The following is a 15,076-nucleotide window of genomic DNA, read 5'->3' on the forward strand; positions in this document are numbered from 1 at the left end:
ATATATATATATATATATATATATATATATATATATATATATATATATATATATATATATATATATATATATATATATATATATATATATATATATATATATATATATATATATATATATATATATATATATATATATATATATATATATATATATATATATATATATATATATATATATATATATATATATATATATATATATATATATATATATATATATATATATATATATATATATATATATATATATATATATATATATATATATATATATATATATATATATATATATATATATATATATATATATATATATATATATATATATATATATATATATATATATATATATATATATATATATATATATATATATATATATATATATATATATATATATATATATATATATATATATATATATATATATATATATATATATATATATATATATATATATATATATATATATATATATATATATATATATATATATATATATATATATATATATATATATATATATATATATATATATATATATATATATATATATATATATATATATATATATATATATATATATATATATATATATATATATATATATATATATATATATATATATATATATATATATATATATATATATATATATATATATATATATATATATATATATATATATATATATATATATATATATATATATATATATATATATATATATATATATATATATATATATATATATATATATATATATATATATATATATATATATATATATATATATATATATATATATATATATATATATATATATATATATATATATATATATATATATATATATATATATATATATATATATATATATATATATATATATATATATATATATATATATATATATATATATATATATATATATATATATATATATATATATATATATATATATATATATATATATATATATATATATATATATATATATATATATATATATATATATATATATATATATATATATATATATATATATATATATATATATATATATATATATATATATATATATATATATATATATATATATATATATATATATATATATATATATATATATATATATATATATATATATATATATATATATATATATATATATATATATATATATATATATATATATATATATATATATATATATATATATATATATATATATATATATATATATATATATATATATATATATATATATATATATATATATATATATATATATATATATATATATATATATATATATATATATATATATATATATATATATATATATATATATATATATATATATATATATATATATATATATATATATATATATATATATATATATATATATATATATATATATATATATATATATATATATATATATATATATATATATATATATATATATATATATATATATATATATATATATATATATATATATATATATATATATATATATATATATATATATATATATATATATATATATATATATATATATATATATATATATATATATATATATATATATATATATATATATATATATATATATATATATATATATATATATATATATATATATATATATATATATATATATATATATATATATATATATATATATATATATATATATATATATATATATATATATATATATATATATATATATATATATATATATATATATATATATATATATATATATATATATATATATATATATATATATATATATATATATATATATATATATATATATATATATATATATATATATATATATATATATATATATATATATATATATATATATATATATATATATATATATATATATATATATATATATATATATATATATATATATATATATATATATATATATATATATATATATATATATATATATATATATATATATATATATATATATATATATATATATATATATATATATATATATATATATATATATATATATATATATATATATATATATATATATATATATATATATATATATATATATATATATATATATATATATATATATATATATATATATATATATATATATATATATATATATATATATATATATATATATATATATATATATATATATATATATATATATATATATATATATATATATATATATATATATATATATATATATATATATATATATATATATATATATATATATATATATATATATATATATATATATATATATATATATATATATATATATATATATATATATATATATATATATATATATATATATATATATATATATATATATATATATATATATATATATATATATATATATATATATATATATATATATATATATATATATATATATATATATATATATATATATATATATATATATATATATATATATATATATATATATATATATATATATATATATATATATATATATATATATATATATATATATATATATATATATATATATATATATATATATATATATATATATATATATATATATATATATATATATATATATATATATATATATATATATATATATATATATATATATATATATATATATATATATATATATATATATATATATATATATATATATATATATATATATATATATATATATATATATATATATATATATATATATATATATATATATATATATATATATATATATATATATATATATATATATATATATATATATATATATATATATATATATATATATATATATATATATATATATATATATATATATATATATATATATATATATATATATATATATATATATATATATATATATATATATATATATATATATATATATATATATATATATATATATATATATATATATATATATATATATATATATATATATATATATATATATATATATATATATATATATATATATATATATATATATATATATATATATATATATATATATATATATATATATATATATATATATATATATATATATATATATATATATATATATATATATATATATATATATATATATATATATATATATATATATATATATATATATATATATATATATATATATATATATATATATATATATATATATATATATATATATATATATATATATATATATATATATATATATATATATATATATATATATATATATATATATATATATATATATATATATATATATATATATATATATATATATATATATATATATATATATATATATATATATATATATATATATATATATATATATATATATATATATATATATATATATATATATATATATATATATATATATATATATATATATATATATATATATATATATATATATATATATATATATATATATATATATATATATATATATATATATATATATATATATATATATATATATATATATATATATATATATATATATATATATATATATATATATATATATATATATATATATATATATATATATATATATATATATATATATATATATATATATATATATATATATATATATATATATATATATATATATATATATATATATATATATATATATATATATATATATATATATATATATATATATATATATATATATATATATATATATATATATATATATATATATTTTTTTTCAGGTAGACTGCGATTCTATCGCGTAATACTTTAAGTATATTCTTCCTTTATGTGTTGCTAGCTATTAACAGTTTACGAGTGTTTTGTAAGCATTTCGTTGATCCCTATTCACATTTTTATTGAAACTATTGTAAAATTTCCGATTGAAATTCTGCTTTCGTGGTTTTTCCAACTTAAATTCTTTCCACTTTTCTTTTTTACGGTTATGTTTTTTTTCGAATTTCTTGAAGTGTGAAACTTTTTTTGTAAAATCCATAATATTAAAACCAAACATTCAACTAGGTTTGTCAGTTTTATATATACAGTATATATTACATGTTAAAATAATCGATGCATTAGCGAGGTTGCGGCCGAAGTTTTCATCTGTAAAACGTGAACGTCGAACGTCGAGCGCCGCTATCTTGTAAGAGGCGCTCGACGCTCGACGTTCACGTTTTACAGATGAAAACTTCGGCCGCAACCTCTCTATTATTAATGGCGATTTAATAGGCAGACATAGAAGAATGCTGTATTTAATTTTTGAAGAATGGATAATGACCAATGTAGAGGAATTAAACGTGAGAAACATTTATGGTAAATTCCCATTTTACAGTTTCTACAAATAGTAAACTGGCAATCTTAAAAAAAAACAACTGTTCGTTTTATATATATATATATTTTCCGATCGATAGGAATGTTGACAAACAGGATAATTCTTCGTAAATTTTTTTTTTATAAATCATTTCCTGTCGGAAATATTTATGCGAAAGCATTTGACAAAAAAATAACATGGTGTATGCGACTAAACACATCAAATTTTTTTTTTTCTTTTGTGAAGAGGGATAAAAGAAAATGACATTATGCGGAGTATCACTCAATCTTTTCTAACAGCTAAGTCAACCGGAACACGCGAAAATATTCAAAGCCGAATAACAATAAAGAATATTCAATAAGACAGCAAATACTTTTTTTTTTTAAATTTGTAATTGTGCAACAATTTTACATCCGCATTTTGGCTTGCGTGTTTTTTATGAATTACAGCTGCAGATAAGAAGTTTACAGCTTTTTTTTTTTAAATATAATAATACATAATTTGTATTATTTCAGTTGGATGACATGTTCCTGCAAAGTCCTTTAGTCAGAGATTACAATACTAGCGAAATCGTAAGATTTAGGTAATGGAATTTTTGTAAATCGATATATTTATTATTATTTTTTTGTTTTAAACTGATAAAACCTATTGTTTTCAGTGAAGGAAGTGTCGTCGTCGATTGCCATATATTTCTGAATAGACCCATCGATAACATTGCTCAGAAAATAGGTTTAATTTTTGTACGAAATTTGGAAATGGGCCATGGCACGCTTCCTGCCGGAACTTTAAATGTAGATATACAAACTATACAATTTGTTGGTAAGTTATAAACTTTCTTATATTTTGAATTTAAATATTTACAATTGTTTTTTTTTTTTTAAAAAGCTACTTTTCTTTATAGGAATAAGAGGTGTAATTCCAACTGTAACTCCGCCAACTCCTATTTCCGATGGTAAGTGATACGGAATTCACCCCCGTTTATACATCGTCAAAGTAGTTACCTGTATAATATATTTATAGCTGCGTGGTCCCAATGGAGTGAATGGTCGTCTTGTATGGATTTACAAGGAAGATGTGATCCAAAGAATGTTCAGAGTAGGTCTCGCGAATGTAGAACTATGAATGGTAGAGGGACTCGTTTAATGAATAACATTCCTTGCCAAGAATCCGGCAAAAGTCGAAAATTAGAAATTAAAGAATGTTTTTGCGAAATTGCCGATTCGACCACAGTCATTACAACAACAACAACAACAACCGAACGACAAAGCCAACCAACAACAAAGCCATTGCTACAAATTCGTGAGTGTTAAGATTATGTACGCTCGATTAAAATGAATAAATGTCATGTCATCACCATTTAAAATATTTTATTAATTCGGAAGGTCAACCGTGCAGCGTGTGTCCTGATGGCGAAGTTTGCCTTCTAGCTATTGGAGCATCCGAAGCTTATTGTGTTAAAACCAAAGATCCTACGGATCCACGTGGTTGTGGCGGTTGGTGTTCTGGCATTCATGAATTGTGTCGTCAGCTAAACAAAACAGTGTTTCAGTGTATTGACGACTCAGGTAACTCTTTTGAACTTAAACATTTTAGATTTATTTCCAGCTGTTAGAATTTTATCTCCCCTCAAAATGCCCTTAAATATGTGCCTTTGTAATAAATGAAATCTACCGCTGATAAATGAATAGGAATAGAATTAAAATTAAATAAAAATGTCTAAAATTCTGCCGAGCTTAATACTTCAACGAGACTAAATTCTCTAAATTAGGAACTGAATCGACAAGAAGTCACCTGAAGGCAGGCATTCAAGGTGAAAATCTTAAGATACGTTTCTAAAAAAATTTTTTTAATAAATGAAAATGCATGTTTTATTTAAATGTACGATTTAAATTCATAATTATACGAGAAATTATCAAAATTTTCAGAATGTTTAGAAGGTGAATGGAAGTGTGCCAATGGTTTGTGTGTTCCCAGCAAGAGGAGATGTGATGGACATTTCAATTGTTATGACATGACAGATGAATACGATTGCGGTTAGTATATTATTTCAAATAAATTACTGAAGTTTTCAATTATTAATTATGCATTATTCTTGTAGAATGTGGAGCAGATCAATTCCATTGTGGTAACAAGACCTCTTGCCTTCCTGTATCCATGCGTTGCAATGGTTATATTGATTGTTGGGATGGTAGTGATGAAATCAACTGTACTGTGTGTAAGTTATAAAACTTCTGTTACATTTTAATCCAGAGAAATTTCTTGTTTTTCTTTCGTTATCGATATCATTTCTAATTAAGTTATCATTATAAAATATTTAAATGTTAGTATTTTTAATTCATTCCTCATTAAAATCTATACTGTATTTGTTTTCTTTATGCATGTCTCAAGTAATAAATAATTTCTAGTTAAGTTGAAAGCTTTAATGAAGGACTTTTTCCTGGCAAAAATTTCTTTTTGAAAGTATTGAAACAGACATTTAATTATACTGTTTACAATTTTGAAAGTAAAAGTTTAGAAGTGTGCATTTACAGATTAGTTTTTACAGAATTTCAAGAAAATGTATGTATTCTTGTGGGTAAATTTGTAAAGGCACATTATTTTACTTCAATATACAATTTTAAAATTAGAATGTAGAAGACATCATCTAATTATTTTGAATGAATAGATTTTTTAATATAGAATCCAAAGCAATATTAAACTTGTATACCTGATATCTGAGATGATTTGATGTGAAAAGGCCACATATTTTGAGAACATTATTCTATCAATAATATGCTTTTTAATTTATTATACAGATTTAAATAAAAATTTCAAGAACNGATCGAGATTCGGCCGTGGCCACGGTGGTGACCACACCGGCTAAATTAAAAAAACAACCGTGGCTGAGATTATGGAAATTGAGTTTTATAAAAAGCGAAAAAGTTCGTCAACGTCGGACGTTGGCTCTCATGGTCATCTTCGTCGTCATCCTCATCGTCTTGGTGGTGGCCGTCGGTCTGGCTATTTATTTATCCAGTGAGTATTCTCTACGTTTCCCTGCCAGTAAAAAAGAAAATGGCGTAACCAATTTTATCCCCGCAGTGAGAGACATGGGATGGAGTTGGCCCACGCAAGAAGAGAGATCGACAGAAATCGAAGGTAAGGGGTTCCGCTTGCTTGAACTCGAATTGCTCTTGTAAATAAGTTAAATCGCTTAATCAAACCGACGTCAAGTAGTCAGTCAAACTCGCTTTTATTCGCTCGGTTAACGCAGATTTTCTACAATTATTAGCGAGGTTGCGGCCGAAGTTTTCAACTCTAAAACGTGAACTTCGAACGTCGAGCGCCGCTATCTTGTAAGCGGAGCTCGACGTTCGAAGTTCACGTTTTAGAGATGAAAACGTCGGCCGCAACCTCGCTATTGCCCTTCAGAATATAAGCTAAATTTCTTTACCAGATAATTTAGCTTCTGTTGTTCCAAACACTTTTTATTGCTTCCATCTAATGATAAATTAATTAAGAAGTCTTAACCAGAGTTTAAAAAAAAAAATCATATTTCAGTTCTTTTTGTGTCACTCGTTATTATAATGGTAGAAAGTAATAAAAGTTTAAAAAATTTGAAAAAAAGAACGTTAACAAAAATTGAATAATCAAATTAGCGTGTGCGTTAATATATATAAAAAAAGATGTGCCAACCAGTAAGAGTAGCTCTACTACTGGATTTTTAATTAGAAGTTTTAACGATTTTCTATGAAGTAACATTCGGCTACAATTAACAATAATAAAGTAGGTTGCCCGAGTCTGGAAGCCGGACAGGTTATAGATATTAATTATATCATGCAATTCTTTCATTAATCAATCATATTAATTGGTCATCACTTACGATTCGATGCGTAGTGAATTTAGTTCTTGCTCGTAAAGTTTGTACGCTTTTTTATCCGCTATGCGATTGATATTAATGATAAATGGTAGACTTATGGTTTATTATAGTCGCTGATTAATCATCTGCCCGTACCAGAAATAACTTAAAAAAAAAAAAAATAAATAAATAAATCAGGAATTGATGAATACGTAGACAACACGAAACCCTCGTCTCCTCCGAGAGATACGATTTCTCATTAATTACAAACTCCTGTTTGGGTTTTATATTTCTAATTAAATTGAATTTGTTTACAATGGCATCCGCTGATACAATCCATTATTTCTAGGTGCTACGTTTACAAAGATTCTTTTCGATCAATGTCTCTTAATCCGTGCAGCAAAGCGGGAATTATCTAAACTCTAAATGGGATTTAGCAATATCCTTTTTACTCGAAATCCTCTATTAAACCTGCTAAATTAAATTAGAAAATTGTCTAATTTTCTATTCTTCACCCGGACGATTTCTAAATTTGCAGTCTTTTACGTGGTGATATTGAAATTATAGTGCGGATCTATGTGAACATCGTTCGTTATTACCCTTAATTTAATTGTCCTTTTCTTGCAAATATAGTCTTTTCTATAAACGTTTTTCTGTTATTTATGCCGATATATATATATATATATATATATAACGAGATAATATAGCATTCCATTTAGAGAAAACGGTGGGTGTTTTAATTTTTAAAGCTCTTGCAAACAATAAAAGAATGCCGACCGATTGTCCGAAACTGGTAAAAATGACGCTTAGAAGAGCTCTTAACAACACAATCACCGAAAATTAGCCACGCACATCCTCTAAAGCACCGCCCCTCTGCCATTGGCGTCATTACAGTTAGAACAATAGTCGAAAAGTAAAGATAAAAAGAAGAATGTTGCCTCCGCAAATTCGAAAGGAAGATAAAAGTTTTCTACCCGCATTCGTATCAGACGACACCACTTTATCTACCAACTATTAGTCTGCCAAAACGGAACAATGTCGTGACACGTGAGAAGCCAGTTCAAAGGTAGTTGACCCATCGAGCCAGAGTGAGAACCCGGGTCCGTGTCCTTACATACATTAGTTGGGTGGATTCGTGACCAGCCTTGCCGAGAGATAAGACACCGTCAGCTCGTTTGTTTAGTTTGCAATAGCCGATTCTGGAGCTGGTTTTATTTGTGTCTGAAGACGGTAGACAATAAGCATAAAAACACCTTGCACACTGTAAAATATGAATTGCCATCTGTTTTCTAATCACTTTCGTTACAAGCATATATACGTATCTTCGCAATTGTACCAAGACTGTTACAAAGGCAAGCTTTCAATAAGAACAATATCACATACACAAGTTATTATAATGAATATAAGTTCGTGTGTTCTACTTTGTATTAATAGTTGAGTAACTGTTGTATCACCATCTGGAAACGAACGTAACGTCTCTAAACCGTATAATCACCCCATTATATAAATATAGGTCGTATCGGCGCGTTTATTTATAAATAAATGATTTATATATTTAATTATTTTAATAAATAATCGTTTATAATTCTTTATTTTCAGAAAACTGGGCCGTTGCAGGAAACTTTAGAATAACGAACAGGGTGTACACGCCGGATTTAGCCAATCCCACAAGTCCACAATACATACGTTTAGTGGCAGAAATTTTACAGTCGGTGAGTTGTACTGTGTGTCTGACCAAAAAAAATTTTTTTTTTTAGATCGGTAAAGGTTCTTACTAGTTTTAACCAATGTGTTTATAGGAACCTTTCCGGTAAATTATCGATAACATCCGCTTGCCAGGTGGCATCGCGTTGCCATCTGTCCTAAATATCCCCTCTCGATTTCCTGTGACGTTGCCAGGTGGTGAAAGAAAATGGAAATCAATGTATATTTCCATGACGAATTCAATACGTAAAATCGTTGTTTCATGCACTGCTTCTTAAATGTTACACGAAAAAATAAATAAAAAGTTTAGTATTAAGCCTTCAGACCTAAATAAAATATTAAATTCGCATTACACGACAGGTTTCGAGACTTGTTAAACAACACCCTTGGGTATTTTTTTATAGCCGTCGTTATGTGCAAAAAGGCGATACTTTCCGGTGTTACAAGAAATTAAATCACCTGTTGAATTTCACGTGGGGGTAAAAAAAAAGTAAGTAACGTGCTNTAAAACGTGAACGTCGAACGTCGAGCGCCGCTATCTTGTAAGAGGCGCTCGACGCTCGACGTTCACGTTTTACAGATGAAAACTTCGGCCGCAACCTCTCTATTATTAATGGCGATTTAATAGGCAGACATAGAAGAATGCTGTATTTAATTTTTGAAGAATGGATAATGACCAATGTAGAGGAATTAAACGTGAGAAACATTTATGGTAAATTCCCATTTTACAGTTTCTACAAATAGTAAACTGGCAATCTTAAAAAAAAACAACTGTTCGTTTTATATATATATATATTTTCCGATCGATAGGAATGTTGACAAACAGGATAATTCTTCGTAAATTTTTTTTTTATAAATCATTTCCTGTCGGAAATATTTATGCGAAAGCATTTGACAAAAAAATAACATGGTGTATGCGACTAAACACATCAAATTTTTTTTTTTCTTTTGTGAAGAGGGATAAAAGAAAATGACATTATGCGGAGTATCACTCAATCTTTTCTAACAGCTAAGTCAACCGGAACACGCGAAAATATTCAAAGCCGAATAACAATAAAGAATATTCAATAAGACAGCAAATACTTTTTTTTTTTAAATTTGTAATTGTGCAACAATTTTACATCCGCATTTTGGCTTGCGTGTTTTTTATGAATTACAGCTGCAGATAAGAAGTTTACAGCTTTTTTTTTTTTAAATATAATAATACATAATTTGTATTATTTCAGTTGGATGACATGTTCCTGCAAAGTCCTTTAGTCAGAGATTACAATACTAGCGAAATCGTAAGATTTAGGTAATGGAATTTTTGTAAATCGATATATTTATTATTATTTTTTTGTTTTAAACTGATAAAACCTATTGTTTTCAGTGAAGGAAGTGTCGTCGTCGATTGCCATATATTTCTGAATAGACCCATCGATAACATTGCTCAGAAAATAGGTTTAATTTTTGTACGAAATTTGGAAATGGGCCATGGCACGCTTCCTGCCGGAACTTTAAATGTAGATATACAAACTATACAATTTGTTGGTAAGTTATAAACTTTCTTATATTTTGAATTTAAATATTTACAATTGTTTTTTTTTTTAAAAAGCTACTTTTCTTTATAGGAATAAGAGGTGTAATTCCAACTGTAACTCCGCCAACTCCTATTTCCGATGGTAAGTGATACGGAATTCACCCCCGTTTATACATCGTCAAAGTAGTTACCTGTATAATATATTTATAGCTGCGTGGTCCCAATGGAGTGAATGGTCGTCTTGTATGGATTTACAAGGAAGATGTGATCCAAAGAATGTTCAGAGTAGGTCTCGCGAATGTAGAACTATGAATGGTAGAGGGACTCGTTTAATGAATAACATTCCTTGCCAAGAATCCGGCAAAAGTCGAAAATTAGAAATTAAAGAATGTTTTTGCGAAATTGCCGATTCGACCACAGTCATTACAACAACAACAACAACAACCGAACGACAAAGCCAACCAACAACAAAGCCATTGCTACAAATTCGTGAGTGTTAAGATTATGTACGCTCGATTAAAATGAATAAATGTCATGTCATCACCATTTAAAATATTTTATTAATTCGGAAGGTCAACCGTGCAGCGTGTGTCCTGATGGCGAAGTTTGCCTTCTAGCTATTGGAGCATCCGAAGCTTATTGTGTTAAAACCAAAGATCCTACGGATCCACGTGGTTGTGGCGGTTGGTGTTCTGGCATTCATGAATTGTGTCGTCAGCTAAACAAAACAGTGTTTCAGTGTATTGACGACTCAGGTAACTCTTTTGAACTTAAACATTTTAGATTTATTTCCAGCTGTTAGAATTTTATCTCCCCTCAAAATGCCCTTAAATATGTGCCTTTGTAATAAATGAAATCTACCGCTGATAAATGAATAGGAATAGAATTAAAATTAAATAAAAATGTCTAAAATTCTGCCGAGCTTAATACTTCAACGAGACTAAATTCTCTAAATTAGGAACTGAATCGACAAGAAGTCACCTGAAGGCAGGCATTCAAGGTGAAAATCTTAAGATACGTTTCTAAAAAAATTTTTTTAATAAATGAAAATGCATGTTTTATTTAAATGTACGATTTAAATTCATAATTATACGAGAAATTATCAAAATTTTCAGAATGTTTAGAAGGTGAATGGAAGTGTGCCAATGGTTTGTGTGTTCCCAGCAAGAGGAGATGTGATGGACATTTCAATTGTTATGACATGACAGATGAATACGATTGCGGTTAGTATATTATTTCAAATAAATTACTGAAGTTTTCAATTATTAATTATGCATTATTCTTGTAGAATGTGGAGCAGATCAATTCCATTGTGGTAACAAGACCTCTTGCCTTCCTGTATCCATGCGTTGCAATGGTTATATTGATTGTTGGGATGGTAGTGATGAAATCAACTGTACTGTGTGTAAGTTATAAAACTTCTGTTACATTTTAATCCAGAGAAATTTCTTGTTTTTCTTTCGTTATCGATATCATTTCTAATTAAGTTATCATTATAAAATATTTAAATGTTAGTATTTTTAATTCATTCCTCATTAAAATCTATACTGTATTTGTTTTCTTTATGCATGTCTCAAGTAATAAATAATTTCTAGTTAAGTTGAAAGCTTTAATGAAGGACTTTTTCCTGGCAAAAATTTCTTTTTGAAAGTATTGAAACAGACATTTAATTATACTGTTTACAATTTTGAAAGTAAAAGTTTAGAAGTGTGCATTTACAGATTAGTTTTTACAGAATTTCAAGAAAATGTATGTATTCTTGTGGGTAAATTTGTAAAGGCACATTATTTTACTTCAATATACAATTTTAAAATTAGAATGTAGAAGACATCATCTAATTATTTTGAATGAATAGATTTTTTAATATAGAATCCAAAGCAATATTAAACTTGTATACCTGATATCTGAGATGATTTGATGTGAAAAGGCCACATATTTTGAGAACATTATTCTATCAATAATATGCTTTTTAATTTATTATACAGATTTAAATAAAAATTTCAAGAACATAACTAAATATTCTTATCTGTGAAAAATCTTTGCTAAATATTTTATTCAGTTATGATAAATGATCTTAAAATTGGAACTTTATGTTGCTTCAAATCTAATTTTATAAAATGTATTTTTATGCTTTCATGAATAATTTTCAAAATATTTTCTATTATTCATCATATTTTTATTATTAAAATGTAATATCATTATTTACTTTAACTACTAATAACAATCTTATACAATTTTAAAAAAGTATATTATTTAATTGAAAATAATAATGACTAATAACATCAACAGGAATTAATTTTAATGATGACAATATTAATGTATTAATATCCAATAAATTTTAATATAGAATTTATTTTAATTATTCAAAAAAATATTAATTGTTGATGTAGTGTAACTAAGGATATCAATATTATTAGAATATTATTTAAGTTAATACATTAAATGTAAACATAAACTTGTTCCTAAACATGTAAATATTAATTAAAATACTTACTTATACACTCATTTTTATTTCAGCTTGTCCAGATGGTCAATATACATGTAATGATGGCCAGTGTATACCAAATAAGTACTTCTGTGATCGCTTCGTCGATTGTGTCGATAAAAGTGATGAGCCGGAAGGGTGTGATGCCAGTTGCACTATCAGACAACATCAGTGCGACAACGGACGGTGCATTAACACGGTGAATTATTGTGATGGTGTAGATGATTGTGGTGATGGAAGTGACGAAGAGAACTGTAAAACTTCTGGTACTACAGTGGCAAGCGGTGTCTCTGACGAACACTCTTTATCCGCAAACAATAGGACAAAAAATAATGTATTGTTAAAGACATGAAATAACACATGAAATTTCTCCAATCGGTACAGTATTTTTCATACGATAATTGTTGAACAATTATTTCCAAAGAATGATTATTCTATTGAAAATGTTGAAGATTCCAAGACCTGCAGCTTATTTTAAATGGAAGAGTTTAAAATATGTGAAATCTCCATTATTCGAACAGATATAATTCATCTGCTCCACTATTATAACTATTTTTAGAATATAAACATAATGAATTGTGCTAAAATATCATTCAACAAGAAATATATTTAAATATGATAGAACATTTTGGGAAAAATTAACTTTTGCAAAGAAAGAAAATGAAAATCATCTTATTTTTATAAAATAAATGGAATTAACAAGAATTTTATAAAGAAATTAAAAATTACCGAATTGCCGAAAGATTTTATAGCATTGTTAAAACATGTAAAATAAGTTTCCGGTGGTTTATTTCGTGTAGATAATTTTATATGTTGTATATTTGTCAATTTCCGTCCCACGATCACAAATTTGTTTTTAAATCATAACATTTAAATTTGACAAATACATAAGTATATATATAACATTGTTGCACATGACATGCAATAAAAGAAATCATTAAATTTGTAACATAAAAACATAGATTTATAAATCTCTATATAGAAACTGATAATTTACATCAGATTCATAAATTTATAACATTTAAAACAACCATAGTTCACTTTTTGGTCTAATTTATGTCATTAAAATTAATATATTTAAGCATTTTTCATTAGAAATATTAAGGTAAAAACTTTCTTTAGAAAAAAAAATGCTTGAAAAAATTTATGTAAATTTATAAAAATTAACTTTTCTATT

At 23.6% G+C, this 15,076-nt stretch overlaps 1 protein-coding gene across 5 annotated transcripts in view; it reads left to right on the forward strand.

Moving 5' to 3' along the window:
- The window catches only part of LOC111638618 (low-density lipoprotein receptor-related protein 1B-like), a 36,369-nt gene extending 21,294 nt beyond the window's left edge, over nucleotides 1-15,075 (forward strand). For 2 of the 5 annotated variants that reach the window (XM_023384363.1, XM_023384367.1), the window contains 12 exons: nucleotides 7,200-7,368; nucleotides 7,435-7,491; nucleotides 9,791-9,903; nucleotides 11,122-11,189; nucleotides 11,265-11,425; nucleotides 11,506-11,556; nucleotides 11,625-11,903; nucleotides 11,987-12,169; nucleotides 12,373-12,414; nucleotides 12,530-12,637; nucleotides 12,703-12,819; nucleotides 13,932-15,075. In XM_023384363.1, coding sequence (XP_023240131.1) covers nucleotides 7,200-7,368; nucleotides 7,435-7,491; nucleotides 9,791-9,903; nucleotides 11,122-11,189; nucleotides 11,265-11,425; nucleotides 11,506-11,556; nucleotides 11,625-11,903; nucleotides 11,987-12,169; nucleotides 12,373-12,414; nucleotides 12,530-12,637; nucleotides 12,703-12,819; nucleotides 13,932-14,251 — 1,668 coding nt within the window. In that variant the 3' untranslated portion in view covers nucleotides 14,252-15,075. Of the gene's footprint in view, nucleotides 1-4,868; nucleotides 4,937-5,011; nucleotides 5,173-5,254; nucleotides 5,306-5,373; nucleotides 5,653-5,735; nucleotides 5,919-6,121; nucleotides 6,164-6,278; nucleotides 6,387-6,451; nucleotides 7,080-7,199; nucleotides 7,369-7,434; nucleotides 7,492-9,790; nucleotides 9,904-11,121; nucleotides 11,190-11,264; nucleotides 11,426-11,505; nucleotides 11,557-11,624; nucleotides 11,904-11,986; nucleotides 12,170-12,372; nucleotides 12,415-12,529; nucleotides 12,638-12,702; nucleotides 12,820-13,931 lie in introns of those variants that run through there. The other 3 variants (XM_023384364.1, XM_023384365.1, XM_023384366.1) reach the window with 3 other exon arrangements.
- The last annotated feature ends 1 nt before the right edge of the window (nucleotide 15,076 follows it).

The sequence above is a fragment of the Centruroides sculpturatus genome, unplaced genomic scaffold, assembly GCF_000671375.1.
Source record: "Centruroides sculpturatus isolate CEXI.00-Female unplaced genomic scaffold, Cexi_2.0 scaffold1183, whole genome shotgun sequence".
NCBI lineage: Eukaryota > Metazoa > Arthropoda > Arachnida > Scorpiones > Buthidae > Centruroides > Centruroides sculpturatus.